Raw genomic sequence first — 17031 nt, 5'->3', positions numbered from 1 at the left:
ATAATGTTATGCCACCCCCCCCCCACCTCTTCAACACGCACACACACACACACACACACGCACACACACACACACACACACACACACACACACACACACACACACACACACACACACACACACACACACACACACACACACACACACACACACACACACACACACACACACACGTTATAGTCTCTGTGGGTGTTTATAAATATGAATAAACATTAACTTAATTTGCCAATGAAAAATATTTGCAAGCTATAGCGACTAAATTATAACTGCATTAAGATCAAGTGGAACACATGGGTTATTTTTCCTCGTTTCCTGAAGAGTCCTCGTCTCGTACTTACAAGGTTCCCAGCCGTCGGCCGACAGCGACAACATTATTGTTCCATCTGTACATCTGGACACATCCTTGAGTTATGGACTCATCGTGAAACATAAAAACCACTCAGCCATACAAAAGATTATCGACTCACAGGTGAATTATGCTCTCGGTTCAAATTGACATTTACAGCCCGTGGCGTTCTGCCTGCAACACCAACAGCGTACAGTACAGTGTCTGTCTGTTGTGTTTTGCTGAACAACGCCATGTTTCACGACGGTGAAAAGTAATTTCAGCACTGCAATTTATAGCAAGATACCGAAAGGCACACACAGCCAGTAGTGTAGCAGTACATGACCCGTGTGTGTTCGAAAAAGATGCACGGATGAGCAACTATAAACACCCCAGGGAGTCTTTGAAACGGTGCTAGTGTTGACAGCTGTGGTGAAAGGCATTATGAACAAGGTTCTGAAATCAACCGTTGTCCAGCAGAGCAAAGTGATTTCAAAACAGGATGAGTCAAAAACCTCCAGCCGCCAGCCAGTCAGCCAGCCAGCCAGCCAGCCAGCCAGCCAGCCAGCCAGCCAGGCAGCCAGCCAGCCAGCCAGTCAGCCAGCCAGCTATCCATCCAGCCAGCCAGCCATCCAGCCAGCCAGCCATCCAGCCAGCCAGCCAGCCAGTCAGCCATCCAGCCAGCCAGCCAGCCAGCCAGCCAGCCAGCCAGTCAGCCAGCCAGTCAGCCATCCAGCCAGCCAGCCAGTCAGCCATCCAGCCAGCCAGCCAGCCAGCCAGCCAGCCAGCCAGCCAGCCATCCAGCCAGGCAGCCAGCCAGCCAGCCAGCTAGCCAGCCAGCCAGCCAGCCAGCCAGCCAGCCAGCCAGCCAGCCAGCCAGGCAGCCAGCCAGCCAGCCAGCCAGCCATCCATCCATCCATCCAGCCAGCCATCCAGCCAGCCAGCCAGCCATCCAGCCAGCCATCCAGCCAGCCAGCCAGCCAGCCAGCCAGCCAGCCGACTGCTGATGTTGACGGACAAGACCAGCGGTAAAGTTCCCAACCTTTTCTGGACTGAACATCTCAAAAGGTGTTTGCATCCATCTGATCACTTGGCCAGATGGGTGGGCAGATGGGTGGGCAGATGGGTGGCACGCGTGCATTTTCAGATGTTTATTTTGGTGCTCAATAAAATGTAAATCTAAACATTGTGTTTCCGGCTTGGATCTATGAAACATAGCATATACTTTAAGTGCTATACTAATTTGCATCACAATGAAAACTAATTTTACATCATTCTTTTTGATATTATTCATGTTATATTTAAATTATCAATGTTTTGCCAATTATTTGGGGGGCTCACTTGTAACATCCTCTGGGACCTTTGCAGGTTCACTGCACCTGTAGGGTGTAGGGTGTAGGGTGTAGGGTGTAGGGTGTAGGGTGTAGGGGGTGTAGGGTGTAGGGTGTAGGGGGTGTAGGGTGTAGGGTGTAGGGTGTAGGGTGTAGGGGGTGTAGGGTGTAGGGTGTAGGGTGTAGGGGGTGTAGGGTGTAGGGGGTGTAGGGTGTAGGGTGTAGGGTGTAGGGGGTGTAGGGTGTAGGGTGTAGGGTGTGTAGGGTGTAGGGTGTGTAGGGTGTAGGGTGTAGGGGGTAGGGTGTAGGGTGTAGGGTGTGTAGGGTGTAGGGTGTAGGGGGTAGGGGGTGTAGTAGGGGGTGTAGGGTGTAGGGTGTAGGGGGTGTAGGGTGTAGGGTGTGTAGGGTGTAGGGGGTAGGGTGTAGGGTGTAGGGTGTAGGGTGTGTAGGGTGTAGGGTGTAGGGGGTAGGGTGTAGGGTGTAGGGTGTAGGGTGTAGGGGGTGTAGGGTGTAGGATGTAGGGTGTAGGGTGTAGGGGGTGTAGGGTGTAGGGTGTAGGGTGTAGGGGGTGTAGGGTGTAGGGTGTAGGGGGTGTAGGGTGTAGGATGTAGGGTGTAGGGTGTAGGGTGTAGGGGGTGTAGGGTGTAGGGGGTGTAGGGTGTAGGATGTAGGGTGTAGGGTGTAGGGTGTAGGGTGTAGGGGGTGTAGGGTGTAGGGTGTAGGGGGTGTAGGGTGTAGGGTGTAGGGTGTAGGGTGTAGGGGGTGTAGGGTGTAGGGTGTAGGGGGTGTAGGGTGTAGGGTGTAGGGGGTGTAGGGTGTAGGGTGTAGGGGGTGTAGGGTGTAGGATGTAGGGTGTAGGGTGTAGGGTGTAGGGGGTGTAGGGTGTGGGTGTAGGGTGTAGGGTGTAGGGGGTGTAGGGTGTAGGGTGTAGGGGGTGTAGGGTGTAGGGTGTAGGGGGTGTAGGGTGTAGGGTGTAGGGTGTAGGGTGTGTAGGGTGTAGGGTGTGTAGGGTGTAGGGGGTAGGGTGTAGGGTGTAGGGTGTAGGGTGTAGGGTGTGTAGGGTGTAGGGTGTAGGGGGTAGGGGGTGTAGGGTGTAGGGTGTAGGGGGTGTAGGGTGTAGGGTGTAGGGTGTGTAGGGTGTAGGGTGTAGGGTGTGTAGGGTGTAGGGTGTAGGGGGTAGGGGGTAGGGTGTAGGGTGTAGGGTGTAGGGTGTGTAGGGTGTAGGGTGTAGGGGGTAGGGTGTAGGGTGTAGGGGGTAGGGTGTAGGGTGTAGGGTGTAGGGGGTGTAGGGTGTAGGGTGTAGGGGGTGTAGGGTGTAGGGTGTAGGGTGTAGGGTGTAGGGTGTAGGGGGTGTAGGGTGTAGGATGTAGGGTGTAGGGTGTAGGGTGTAGGGGGTGTAGGGTGTAGGGGGTGTAGGGTGTAGGATGTAGGGTGTAGGGTGTAGGGTGTAGGGTGTAGGGGGTGTAGGGTGTAGGGTGTAGGGTGTAGGGTGTAGGGGGTGTAGGGTGTAGGGTGTAGGGTGTAGGGGGTGTAGGGTGTAGGGTGTAGGGGGTGTAGGGTGTAGGGTGTAGGGTGTAGGGTGTAGGGGGTGTAGGGTGTAGGGTGTAGGGGGTGTAGGGTGTAGGATGTAGGGTGTAGGGTGTAGGGTGTAGGGTGTAGGGGGTGTAGGGTGTAGGGTGTAGGGTGTAGGGTGTAGGGTGTAGGGGGTGTAGGGTGTAGGGTGTAGGGTGTAGGGGGTGTAGGGTGTAGGGTGTAGGGGGTGTAGGGTGTAGGGTGTAGGGTGTAGGGTGTAGGGGGTGTAGGGTGTAGGGTGTAGGGTGTAGGGTGTAGGGTGTAGGGGGTGTAGGGTGTAGGGTGTAGGGGGTGTAGGGTGTAGGGTGTAGTGTGTAGGGTGTAGGGTGTAGGGTGTAGGGGGTGTAGGGTGTAGGGTGTAGGGTGTAGGGTGTAGGGTGTAGGGTGTGTAGGGTGTAGGGTGTAGGGTGTAGGGTGTAGGGTGGGGTGTAGGGTGTAGGGTGTAGGATCCCTTTACACACTCAAAGCACAACGTGTGCTCGACCAAAGCAACCCGGAGGAAGCTGTGGATGCCACAATAACAACGCTATAGCACACAAGTGACTTCCAGTCAGGGCTTTGTGAAAACGGGACACAAAGCCGGGCCATAAATCTGCCCCTGCCTGGCAGGTCAATACTGCAGGCCAGAGCCATTGACTGGGATTCCTCAACGGGCTCCTTTCATTTCAGCACCGCGGAGAGCTCCACGCTCACAGCACTCTCTCAAGCCCTCTGCAATTACTGGATCCGACCGGGCAGAAACCTTGTATGTCCCACATTAATAATGTTATTTTTTTTCCCTTCTTTCTCTACTTCACAAGCTTGTAATTTAGATCGTCTATTTTCGCTTTAAAAGTGTTGAATGTGAAAAGTGGAAACTGTGAGTAGATCCATTGCAAAACTAAAAAAAATATATTATTTTCTTTTACATTTTCCAAAACATTTCCTTTTTTTACATAAACCACCAGGTTTCCTCCCTGACAGCGAGGCTAATGGTGTTATGATGTTATGGCTAATGGTGGCGTGTTGTTGCATCTCAACAACACCACTTCTCTGGGGTGGGTTTCTACCCCCACAGCCCTCTCAGGGTCTCTCAGGGACTCTCAGGGACTCACATGGGGACTTCAGGAACGACTGCAATTAGCAGGTCAATTTAGAGTATAGGGCAGAGAGATGTGAGAGAGACACACACACACATCATGTAGGCAAAAGTTCAAGCACACGCGCATGCGCTTGACACCCACTGCACGCACGCACGCACGCACGCACGCACGCACGCACGCACGCACGCACGCACGCACGCACGCACGCACGCACGCATGTGCGCAGTGGGTGCGTGCGTGCGTTCACAGGCCATTTGGCCATGGTATCCCTGAAGCCAAAACCAAAAATAGACGATCATGAAAGCACACACGCTGTAACCCCTAAGCGGTATAACAGCACATGGTCCTTTAAGGTGAAGAAAGGATGAGGATAATTCCCGGGAAGGAAGAGGAAGTTGGTAATATAATACTATAATATAGTATATACTGACCCCTGACCCCTGACCCCAAACCTAATCTTCATCCTTTAAACTCCAACCCTGACCCCAAACCTAATCTTCATCCTTTAAACTCCAACCCTGACCCCAAACCTAATCTTCATCCTTTAAACTCCAACCCTGACCCCAAACCTAATCTTCATCCTTTAAACTCCAACCCTGACCCCAAACCTAATCTTCATCCTTTAAACTCCAACCCTGACCCCAAACCTAATCTTCATCCTTTAAACTCCAACCCTGACCCCAAACCTAATCTTCATCCTTTAAACTCCAACCCTGACCCCAAACCTAATCTTCATCCTTTACATGAAAATGTTGAAGCATGAAAACTTAAAGAAAACCATGAAACCAGTTTTATTTCTTGTAAGGGCCTGCATGGAATATGGTTTGGCCCTCACGAGTATAGCAATACAAGTACCCGCGCATGTGCACACACACGCACACGCACACACGCACACACACACACACACACACACACACACACACACACACACACACACACGCACACGAATCGCCCCAAACGCGCACAAAAGGGCACCTTCCTGATGCGAGTACAACCCCTCCCACGGCCAGCGGCGGGCCACCACCCGACGTACCTGTCGTCGTTCTGCAGCGTCTGGTCGCCCAGCAGGAGGTCCCGGAAGCGGTAGCGAGGCGGGAGGGGCGGCACCTCCGTGTCCCCAGCGGGCGCCACGTCGGCCATCTTGAGGGCCGAGATGTCCAGGATGACGCCGGAGGAGGAGTTGCTGCTGCTGTTGTTCTTCTGGACGTTGTTCTCCACCCCGGAGGAGGACCTGCAGCCCGGCGGGAAGAGGGAACCCAGAGAAAACCACGGGTTTAGAGAACGTCAGCGTTGGGTTGGAAAGTATAACGGGTTAAACCCATTTTGGACCGGAACCACCTTTTGGTGTTTTAGCTAGTTGAAAAATAGCAGATCTACAAACTTGTAGGTCTGCTATTTATTTTTTAAATCGGGAAAATGTGGCCTGAAATCATTGAATATATATTCAGTCAGGACAACTCAAGAATGGATGGAATATATATTTATTGAATATAAGATGAGCAATATATTTATTATGGTTTGGCGATGTATTGGATCTGCTTACAAACCTGCTGCTGTATCAGCGTTCTGCTGTATACAAACCTGCTGCTCACCCACCTCCACCCCAGCTACCACCGGCCTGTCGTTTTGGGTTTTAGGTACTCAGATCAAGCGCACCAGTCCCGACCATAGGGACTCTGAATCCCCCGTACCTAAACAGTAGATCCAAAACGACAGGTGGTAGCTGGGGTGGAGGTGGGTGAGCAGCAGGTTTGTATACAGCAGAACGCTGATACGGCAGCAGGTTTGTATACAGCAGAACGCTGATACGGCAGCAGGTTTGTATACAGCAGAACGCTGATACAGCAGCAGGTTTGTATACAGCAGAACGCTGATACACAGCAGGTTTGTATACAGCAGAACGCTGATACGGCAGCAGGTTTGTATACAGCAGAACGCTGATACACAGCAGGTTTGTATACAGCAGAACGCTGATACGGCAGCAGGTTTGTATACAGCAGAACGCTGATACACAGCAGGTTGGTATACAGCAGAACGCTGATACGGCAGCAGGTTGTATACAGCAGAACGCTGATACGGCAGCAGGTTTGTATACAGCAGAACGCTGATACGGCAGCAGGTTTGTATACAGCAGAACGCTGATACAGCAGCAGGTTTGTATACAGCAGAACGCTGATACAGCAGCAGGTTGTATACAGCAGAACGCTGATACAGCAGCAGGTTGTATACAGCAGAACGCTGATACGGCAGCAGGTTGTATACAGCAGAACGCTGATACGGCAGCAGGTTTGTATACAGCAGAACGCTGATACAGCAGCAGGTTTGTATACAGCAGAACGCTGATACAGCAGCAGGTTGTATACAGCAGAACGCTGATACGGCAGCAGGTTTGTATACAGCAGAACGCTGATACAGCAGCAGGTTTGTATACAGCAGAACGCTGATACGGCAGCAGGTTTGTATACAGCAGAACGCTGATACAGCAGCAGGTTTGTATACAGCAGAATGCTGATACGGCAGCAGGTTGGTATACAGCAGAATGCTGATACGGCAGCAGGTTGGTATACAGCAGAACGCTGATACGGCAGCAGGTTGGTATACAGCAGAATGCTGATACGGCAGCAGGTTTGTATACAGCAGAACGCTGATACGGCAGCAGGTTGGTATACAGCAGAACGCTGATACAGCAGCAGGTTTGTATACAGCAGAACGCTGATACAGCAGCAGGTTTGTATACAGCAGAACGCTGATACGGCAGCAGGTTGGTATACAGCAGAACGCTGATACAGCAGCAGGTTTGTATACAGCAGAACGCTGATACAGCAGCAGGTTTGTATACAGCAGAACGCTGATACGGCAGCAGGTTTGTATACAGCAGAACGCTGATACAGCAGCAGGTTTGTATACAGCAGAACGCTGATACAGCAGCAGGTTGGTATACAGCAGAACGCTGATACGGCAGCAGCAGCAAGCAAGCAAGAGGAGGAATGCAAACCTCCGGTTAAAGTAGCCGGTATGAGGATGGAGTGAGTGTGTGATTGGCTGAGTGAATCATGTGGATGAGAGCGTGATGCTGAGGCGGCCCAATTAACGGCCGGCAGCGACCGCACTGAGGTTCCCTGACTGAACTGCACTGGGGTTCCCTGACTGAACTGAACTGGGGTTCCCTGACTGAACTGCACTGAGGTTCCCTGACTGAACTGCACTGAGGTTCCCTGACTGAACTGCACTGGGGTTCCCTGACTGAACTGCACTGAGGTTCCCTGACTGAACTGCACTGAGGTTCCCTGACTGAACTGCACTGAGGTTCCCTGACTGAACTGCACTGGGGTTCCCTGACTGAACTGAACTGGGGTTCCCTGACTGAACTGCACTGAGGTTCCCTGACTGAACTGCACTGAGGTTCCCTGACTGAACTGCACTGGGGTTCCCTGACTGAACTGCACTGGGGTTCCCTGACTGAACTGCACTGAGGTTCCCTGACTGAACTGCACTGGGGTTCCCTGACTGAACTGCACTGAGGTTCCCTGACTGAACTGCACTGGGGTTCCCTGACTGAACTGCACTGAGGTTCCCTGACTGAACTGCACTGGGGTTCCCTGACTGAACTGCACTGAGGTTCCCTGACTGAACTGCACTGGGGTTCCCTGACTGAACTGCACTGAGGTTCCCTGACTGAACTGCACTGAGGTTCCCTGACTGAACTGCACTGAGGTTCCCTGACTGAACTGCACTGGGGTTCCCTGACTGAACTGCACTGGGGTTCCCTGACTGAACTGCACTGAGGTTCCCTGACTGAACTGCACTGGGGTTCCCTGACTGAACTGCACTGAGGTTCCCTGACTGAACTGCACTGGGGTTCCCTGACTGAACTGCACTGGGGTTCCCTGACTGAACTGCACTGGGGTTCCCTGACTGAACTGCACTGGGGTTCCCTGACTGAACTGCACTGGGGTTCCCTGACTGAACTGCACTGGGGTTCCCTGACTGAACTGGACTGAGGTTCCCTGACTGAACTGCACTGAGGTTCCCTGACTGAACTGCACTGAGGTTCCCTGACTGAACTGCACTGGGGTTCCCTGACTGAACTGCACTGGGGTTCCCTGACTGAACTGCACTGAGGTTCCCTGACTGAACTGCACTGGGGTTCCCTGACTGAACTGCACTGAGGTTCCCTGACTGAACTGCACTGGGGTTCCCTGACTGAACTGCACTGAGGTTCCCTGACTGAACTGCACTGAGGTTCCCTGACTGAACTGCACTGAGGTTCCCTGACTGAACTGCACTGAGGTTCCCTGACTGAACTGCACTGGGGTTCCCTGACTGAACTGCACTGAGGTTCCCTGACTGAACTGCACTGAGGTTCCCTGACTGAACTGCACTGAGGTTCCCTGACTGAACTGCACTGAGGTTCCCTGACTGAACTGCACTGAGGTTCCCTGACTGAACTTGCTCTGCGCATCATGTCTACGACAGGCACAAATGCTCATTTCTTTCGGACTAGCAAGTTTTTAACTCAAATCTTTTGCTACTGAGGGGGTCCCTGGAACAACATATTTTCAGATGGGAGTCGGCGGCCAATGTCATATATATATTTGGGGGTCCTTGACATGAATATGTTTGAGAACGACTGACATAGAAACATGTTTTATTTTCAGGATTTAGAAGACATTATTTTGTAGAATCAAAATGGGTTAATGGTTCCAAGGATGCAGACCCCAGAACACATTGATGTGGGTGGAGATGCAACTCAGCGTGCGATCTGAAATCAGATGAATCTGTAAAAATGTGGTGGGCGGAGAAAATACGGCCTAAAATAATTTATGATAAATTGCAAATGTGAGAGGGTTCTGAGTGACGGGGGATAAGACCGCAGCTATCACTGAGTTCAAAGGACCACATGGGAAGGAGCCTCTCGGGGCTTTTTTGAGTTTCATCCTTTTGACAGACCTGAATAAATAAATACAATCAGGCAGTTCTATGTGCACATCTGGGTGGAGGTGCTGGTATAGGCGAGATAACGTACATTAACCCATTTTGACCTGAGATCAGATTCTATAAATGTCTTCTACATCCTGACAGTTTCCTGAAAAAGCTGTTTCTATGTCCAATAGAATATATAAAAATATAATATATTTTCCAAAATAGCAGACCTACAAGCTCGTAGCGCACCACTCGGTGTCGCGCTACGAGCTTGTAGATCTTCTATTTTTCAATGGCTAAAGCATAACATAATGCTAACACCAAAAGGGGTTCCCGCCCAAAATGGGTTAAAGAGAAAAGCTGCGTCAGCACCTGACGAAGCCGACGCGGCGGAACGTGTCGTGCACAAAAATACAATAAAGAAGCATTTAAGATCCTGTCCCTCGTCACTGGAGTGTGCCGAGAGAAACAGTGGGATGTTTTCTGGGTTTTATAATATAAATATATGTTCATGTATATAATATGCATCAATCAGAGAACGTTATTAGAGCACAACACTGGTGTTTTAACCCATTCTGACCTGAGATCAGATTCTATAAATGTCTTCTACATCCTGACAGTTTTCTGAAAAAGCTATGTTTCTATGTCAGTCGTTCTTCGATTTAAAAAAAATAGCAGACCTACAAGCTCGTAGCGCGCCACTCGGTGGCGCGCTACGAGCTTGTAGGTCTGCTATTTTTCAATAGCTAAAGCATAACATGATGCTAACACCAAAAGGGGTTCCTGCCCAAAATGGGTTAAGGAGATAATTGATGATCTACACGCACACAACGGGCAGCACATCATCACAACGCCACTCTGCGAGCACGCAGACCATATTGTCGCTGCACGACGCCAGTGTAGGACGTGTATATATATACGTTAAGCACAGTACAGGCATGGGTTATTTCTGGAGAATTTTCCGCCTATAATAATGGCACGCCCAAAAACAGGGACGTAACAGCGAATAACAACGTCCAACATAAAGTCGTGAGCATTTTTTTGTGCAACTGGGGCAAGTGGAAAGACCTCGTGTTTCTTCCAGGGCCGTTCAGCTCGTCCACCGGGGATGTTATGTACAGTACAGAAATGACAGAACAAGGCCAAGAAGAAAAAACAACAAGATCAATACGGTATAAGGATGAGCGCGGGGCCTGCAGTGCGCTACACCCAAGTCCCTAGACTTCCAATTTGAACCACGCCATGTTGCAGGTCAGCGTTTTCCCAAAACAAGAGGTGATTTATGTGCAAGGCAGAAGACTATACTGTACAAGACTAGAGAAATATGAACTAAAGCTGCACTAAAAAGACAGACTTTGAAATCTTTTTGTTTCACCTGAACTGACCTTTGCTGCGTGTCTCTCCCCTTCACTCACTCACTCACTCACTCACTCACTCACTCACTCACTCACTCACTCACTCACTCACTCACTCACTCACTCACTCACTCACTCACTCACTCACTCACTCACTCACTCACTCACTCTCTCTCTCTATTTGACAAGTCAACGAGGGAAACCGTGGCTGATCCAAGTCAACGAGGGAAACCGTGGCTGATCCAAGTCAACGAGGAGGGAAACCGTGGCTGATCCAATGCTCCGACAACACAGCGCTTGCGCTACTAAACTATGCAACGTAGCGTATATATAGACTTCTATAATGTTCAAATTAGTATGTGTTCTTAAGCGATAACAAACAACCTACATAATTCACAACAGCCTGAGGCTTCTTCATTAATTCTGTCAATGTTAAGGGAGGGAGGGAGGGGGAGGGGCTTCCTGAAGCAGACAGATGCATTGCATGCTGCAGCCAACATGATAGTAGGTCTGGGGAACCTGGTGGGGTCCTTATTGGGGGTCTGGGGAACCTGGTGGGGTTATTGGGGGTCTGGGGAACCTGGTGGGGTCCTTATTGGGGGTCTGGGGAACCTGGTGGGGTCCTTATTGGGGGTCTGGGGAACCTGGTGGGGTTATTGGGGGTCTGGGGAACCTGGTGGGGTCCTTATTGGGGGTCTGGGGAACCTGGTGGGGTCCTTATTGGGGGTCTGGGGAACCTGGTGGGGTCCTTATTGGGGGTCTGGGGAACCTGGTGGGGTTATTGGGGGTCTGGGGAACCTGGTGGGGTCCTTATTGGGGGTCTGGGGAACCTGGTGGGGTCCTTATTGGGGGTCTGGGGAACCTGGTGGGGTCCTTATTGGGGGTCTGGGGAACCTGGTGGGGTTATTGGGGGTCTGGGGAACCTGGAGGGGTCCTTATTGGGGGTCTGGGGAACCTGGTGGGGTCCTTATTGGGGGTCTGGGGAACCTGGTGGGGTTATTGGGGGTCTGGGGAACCTGGTGGGGTCCTTATTGGGGGTCTGGGGAACCTGGTGGGGTCCTTATTGGGGGTCTGGGGAACCTGGTGGGGTCCTTATTGGGGGTCTGGGGAACCTGGTGGGGTTATTGGGGGTCTGGGGAACCTGGAGGGGTCCTTATTGGGGGTCTGGGGAACCTGGTGGGGTCCTTATTGGGGGTCTGGGGAACCTGGTGGGGTTATTGGGGGTCTGGGGAACCTGGAGGGGTCCTTATTGGGGGTCTGGGGAACCTGGTGGGGTCCTTATTGGGGGTCTGGGGAACCTGGTGGGGTTATTGGGGGTCTGGGGAACCTGGAGGGGTCCTTATTGGGGGTCTGGGGAACCTGGTGGGGTTATTGGGGGTCTGGGGAACCTGGTGGGGTCCTTATTGGGGAACCTGGTGGGGTCCTTATTGGGGGTCTGGGGAACCTGGTGGGGTCCTTATTGGGGGTCTGGGGAACCTGGTGGGGTCCTTATTGGGGGTCTGGGGAACCTGGTGGGGTCCTTATTGGGGGAACCTGGTGGGGTCCTTATTGGGGGTCTGGGGAACCTGGTGGGGTCCTTATTGGGGGTCCTTATTGGGGGTCCCCATGCAGCAACGTGTGTTAGGACGGCCTCAAAATCGGTTTAACCACTTTCTATACCTTTCTATACCGGTATCGGTGTGTGTGTGTGTGTGTGTGTGTGTGTGTGTGTGTGTGTGTGTGTGTGTGTGTGTGTGTGTGTGTGTGTGTGTGTGTGTGTGTGTGTGTGTGTGTGTGTGTGCGCGTGTGTGTGCGTGCACATTTACTGTAAATGTAAGTACAGTACTCTAGCAATCTGGGTGTTGCATGTCAGCACAAATAAATTACCTGTCACCATGGGAACCGGACTGTCGTCGAGGGGGGCTCATGGCTACCTCTTGGAGGAGAGAGAGAGAGAGAGAGAGAGAGAGTTAGAGTTTACATCAGTGGTTCTCAACCTTTATGGACCAGGGCCCACTAATGTAATGGGCCCACTGGACCAGGGCCCACTAATGTAATGGGCCCACTGGACCAGGGCCCACTAATGTAATGGGCCCACTGGACCAGGCCCACTGGACCAGGGCCCACTAATGTAATGGGCCCACTGGACCAGGCCCACTGGACCAGGGCCCACTAATGTAATGGGCCCACTGGACCAGGGCCCACTGGACCAGGGCCCACTAATGTAATGGGCCCACTGGACCAGGGCCCACTGGACCAGGGCCCACTAATGTAATGGGCCCACTGGACCAGGCCCACTGGACCAGGGCCCACTAATGTAATGGGCCCACTGGACCAGGGCCCACTGGACCAGGGCCCACTAATGTAATGGGCAATGCATTGCAATCAATGGAACTATTAAGTATACTTTACTTATAGAAAGTAGTATAGAGCGTCGCAGTCCCGCCCCCTTTCATGACGACGCCAGGCCCAGGAAATGAAACCCAATGCATTTTTCCTCATAGACATTTCAAAAAGTATTTATTTAAAGACCTTTTAAGCGTCGTACGAAGCCAACTCGAGTCGTGACAAATCATGACAACAAACACAAAATTTTGGACCAAACTAATAATTACAAAGAAGAAAAACAACAAAAAAAGTGTTGTAACCTGCCGTTTTTTTTGTTTGGCCCAAAACATTGTGTTTATTGTCATGATTTGTCACGACAAGAGTTGGCTTTGTCCGCGGCGTAAACTTCTTTAAATAAATACTTTCTGAAAAGTCTATGAGGAAGATGAACGGGGATTTCTTTTCCAGGTCTCTCGAGGGGGCGGGGCTGCGACGCTCTATACAAAGTAGTATAGACTAGCGTCGCAGTCCCGCCCCCTTTCATGGCGACGCCAGGCCCAGGAAATAATTATGCATGCATTTTTTCCCATAGACTGATTGGTTGATTGGTTGATTGGTTGATTGATTGATTGATTGATTGATTGGTTGATTGATTGGTTGATTGATTGGTTGATTGATACTGAATACTCAAGTTCACAAAAAGTATACAGTTTACACAATAATGCTACAAAGAAATCCCTTCTTTTCATTTGTGGTCCTGTGTATTCAATTCATCAAGCCATATAAAGACATACAAGTGGAATAGTAGAATACATTCATCCCCCTGGTTTGAGCCTAATCCGGGGGGGATGAGATCAGCGGAGCTCCTCGGCAGGAGGAGAGTAGCGACACGCTTTGATCTCACCGCAAAGCGGGTGCCTATGGGCTATAGTTCCACACATTGCTCCTATGGCTGGAACTATCCCATTGAGACAAAGCGGGTGCCTTATGGGCTATAGTTCCAAACATTGCTCCTATGGCTGGAACTATTCCATTGAGACAAAGCGGGTGCCTTATGGGCTATAGTTCCAAACATTGCTCCTATGGCTGGAACTATCCCATTGAGACAAAGCGGGTGCCTATGGGCTATAGTATGGGTGTTGTCCTGGACAGTCAGCTCTCGTTTAAAACTCACATCACAGCTGTCACTCGATCCTGTAGGTTCACACTCTATAACATACGACGAATTAGACCGTTCCTCACCCAGGAATCAGCCCAGCTCCTAATCCAGACAACAGTCTTGTCAAAACTTGACTATTGTAATTCGCTCCTTACTGGCCTACCGGCATGTGCACTTAAGCCTCTCCAACTGATCCAAAACGCCGCAGCTCGTCTGGTCTTCAACCAGCCAAAATTCTCACATGTCTCCCCCCTGCTCCGCTCCCTGCACTGGCTCCCAGTCGCTGCCCGCACAGAATACAAAACTCTGATGCTGGCATTCAAAGCAACCAAAGGTATGGCTCCCCCATATCTTGCAAGCATGATTGAACCCTACAAACCCTCCCGCGCACTCAGATCAGCCAACGCAGGAAAGCTGGAAGTACCCTCACTAAAAACGCCGGGACAACGCTCCACACGTCCCAAACTCTTCTCCCTTCTGGCCCCAAAACTGTGGAATGCACTCCCCGTTGCAATCAGAACTGCAGCATCACTCCCAATCTTCCGCCGTAGTCTGAAGACCCACCTTTTCAGACTCCATCATGGCCCATAGCACTTATCCTACCCCCTTAGATAGCACTTTTTAGACTTAGATAGCATTTGAAACAGACTTATAGCATGTCATGTAGACAGCACAATAATTGCATTGTATGTAGTCATAGCACATCATAGTACATATGTATAGCATAGTATAGTATATATGTATATTTAATATGTATAGTGTCATTATATAGATATGTTCTAGTTACGTTCTTAGCTTACGCATGTTTCTTGATAAATGCATTTTATATATGTGATGTATTCCCATACTTTTGTTCTTGCCTAATGTAAGTCGCTCTGGATTAAGAGCGTCTGCTAAATGCCTAAATTGTAAATTGTAATTGTATAGTTCCACACATTGCTCCTATGGCTGGAACTATCCCATTGAGACAAAGCGGGTGCCTTATGGGCTATAGTTCCAAACATTGCTCCTATGGCTGGAACTATTCCATTGAGACAAAGCGGGTGCCTTATGGGCTATAGTTCCAAACATTGCTCCTATGGCTGGAACTATTCCATTGAGACAAAGCGGGTGCCTATGGGCTATAGTTCCACACATTGCTCCTATGGCTGGAACTATCCCATTGAGACAAAGCGGGTGCCTTATGGGCTATAGTTCCACACATTGCTCCTATGGCTGGAACTATTCCATTGAGACAAAGCGGGTGCCTATGGGCTATAGTTCCACACATTGCTCCTATGGCTGGAACTATCCCATTGAGACAAAGCGGGTGCCTTATGGGCTATAGTTCCACACATTGCTCCTATGGCTGGAACTATTCCATTGAGACAAAGCGGGTGCCTTATGGGCTATAGTTCCACACATTGCTCCTATGGCTGGAACTATTCCATTGAGACAAAGCGGGTGCCTATGGGCTATAGTTCCACACATTGCTCCTATGGCTGGAACTATCCCATTGAGACAAAGCGGGTGCCTTATGGGCTATAGTTCCAAACATTGCTCCTATGGCTGGAACTATTCCATTGAGACAAAGCGGGTGCCTTATGGGCTATAGTTCCAAACATTGCTCCTATGGCTGGAACTATCCCATTGAGACAAAGCGGGTGCCTTATGGGCTATAGTTCCACACATTGCTCCTATGGCTGGAACTATCCCATTGAGACAAAGCGGGTGCCTTATGGGCTATAGTTCCACACATTGCTCCTATGGCTGGAACTATTCCATTGAGACAAAGCGGGTGCCTTATGGGCTATAGTTCCAAACATTGCTCCTATGGCTGGAACTATTCCATTGAGACAAAGCGGGTGCCTTATGGGCTATAGTTCCACACATTGCTCCTATGGCTGGAACTATCCCATTGAGACAAAGCGGGTGCCTTATGGGCTATAGTTCCACACATTGCTCCTATTGCTGGAACTATCCCATTGAGATAGAATGAGCACTTCCTCATTCCATTGTTACAATGGGAGTCAACGCTATAGTGTCGCCACTCTCTGACTATAGATTACTCTGATTAGGAGCTGGAGATGAACCTCAGGGCCCGCTTCAAAGTCATCTCTGCTTTTAAAATGGGTACATGAAGCCACACAGGGTTTCTTCCGTAATTCAATTTGAGTTTGAGATTGTGTACAACAGGACAGGGGCTGTAATAGAACACGCACAACAGATTGTGTACAACAGGACAGGGGCTGTAATAGAACACGCACAACAGATTGTGTACAACAGGACAGGGGCTGTAATAGAACACGCACAACAGATTGTGTACAACAGGACAGGGGCTGTAATAGAACACGCACAACAGATTGTGTACAACAGGACAGGGGCTGTAATAGAACACGCACAACAGATTGTGTACAACAGGACAGGGGCTGTAATAGAACACGCACAACAGATTGTGTACAACAGGACAGGGGCTGTAATAGAACACGCACAACAGATTGTGTACAACAGGACAGGGGCTGTAATAGAACACGCACAACAGATTGTGTACAACAGGACAGGGGCTGTAATAGAACACGCACAACAGATTGTGTACAACAGGACAGGGGCTGTAATAGAACACGCACAACAGATTGTGTACAACAGGACAGGGGCTGTAATAGAACACGCACAACAGATTGTGTACAACAGGACAGGGGCTGTAATAGAACACGCACAACAGATTGTGTACAACAGGACAGGGGCTGTAATAGAACACGCACAACAGATTGTGTACAACAGGACAGGGGCTGTAATAGAACACGCACAACAGATTGTGTACAACAGGACAGGGGCTGTAATAGAACACGCACAACAGATTGTGTACAACAGGACAGGGGCTGTAATAGAACACGCACAACAGATTGTGTACAACAGGACAGGGGCTGTAATAGAACACGCACAACAGATTGTGTACAACAGGACAGGGGCTGTAATAGAACACGCACAACAGATTGTG

The 17031-nt window shown here is 50.4% G+C and overlaps 1 protein-coding gene across 1 annotated transcript in view; it reads right to left on the bottom strand.

The window, feature by feature from the left end:
* The window catches only part of LOC306933679 (uncharacterized protein), a gene marked incomplete at both ends in the record, with an annotated part of 243238 nt that overhangs the window by 180015 nt on the left and 46192 nt on the right, over positions 1 to 17031 (bottom strand). The window contains one exon of the mRNA XM_079515989.1: positions 5344 to 5541. Coding sequence (XP_079372115.1) covers positions 5344 to 5541 — 198 coding nt within the window. The remainder of the gene's footprint in view (positions 1 to 5343; positions 5542 to 17031) is intronic.

Source organism: Electrona antarctica, assembly GCF_951216825.1.
Source record: "Electrona antarctica genome assembly, chromosome: 12".
Lineage (NCBI taxonomy): Eukaryota > Metazoa > Chordata > Actinopteri > Myctophiformes > Myctophidae > Electrona > Electrona antarctica.
This window is presented reverse-complemented; position numbering and strand designations above follow the sequence as displayed.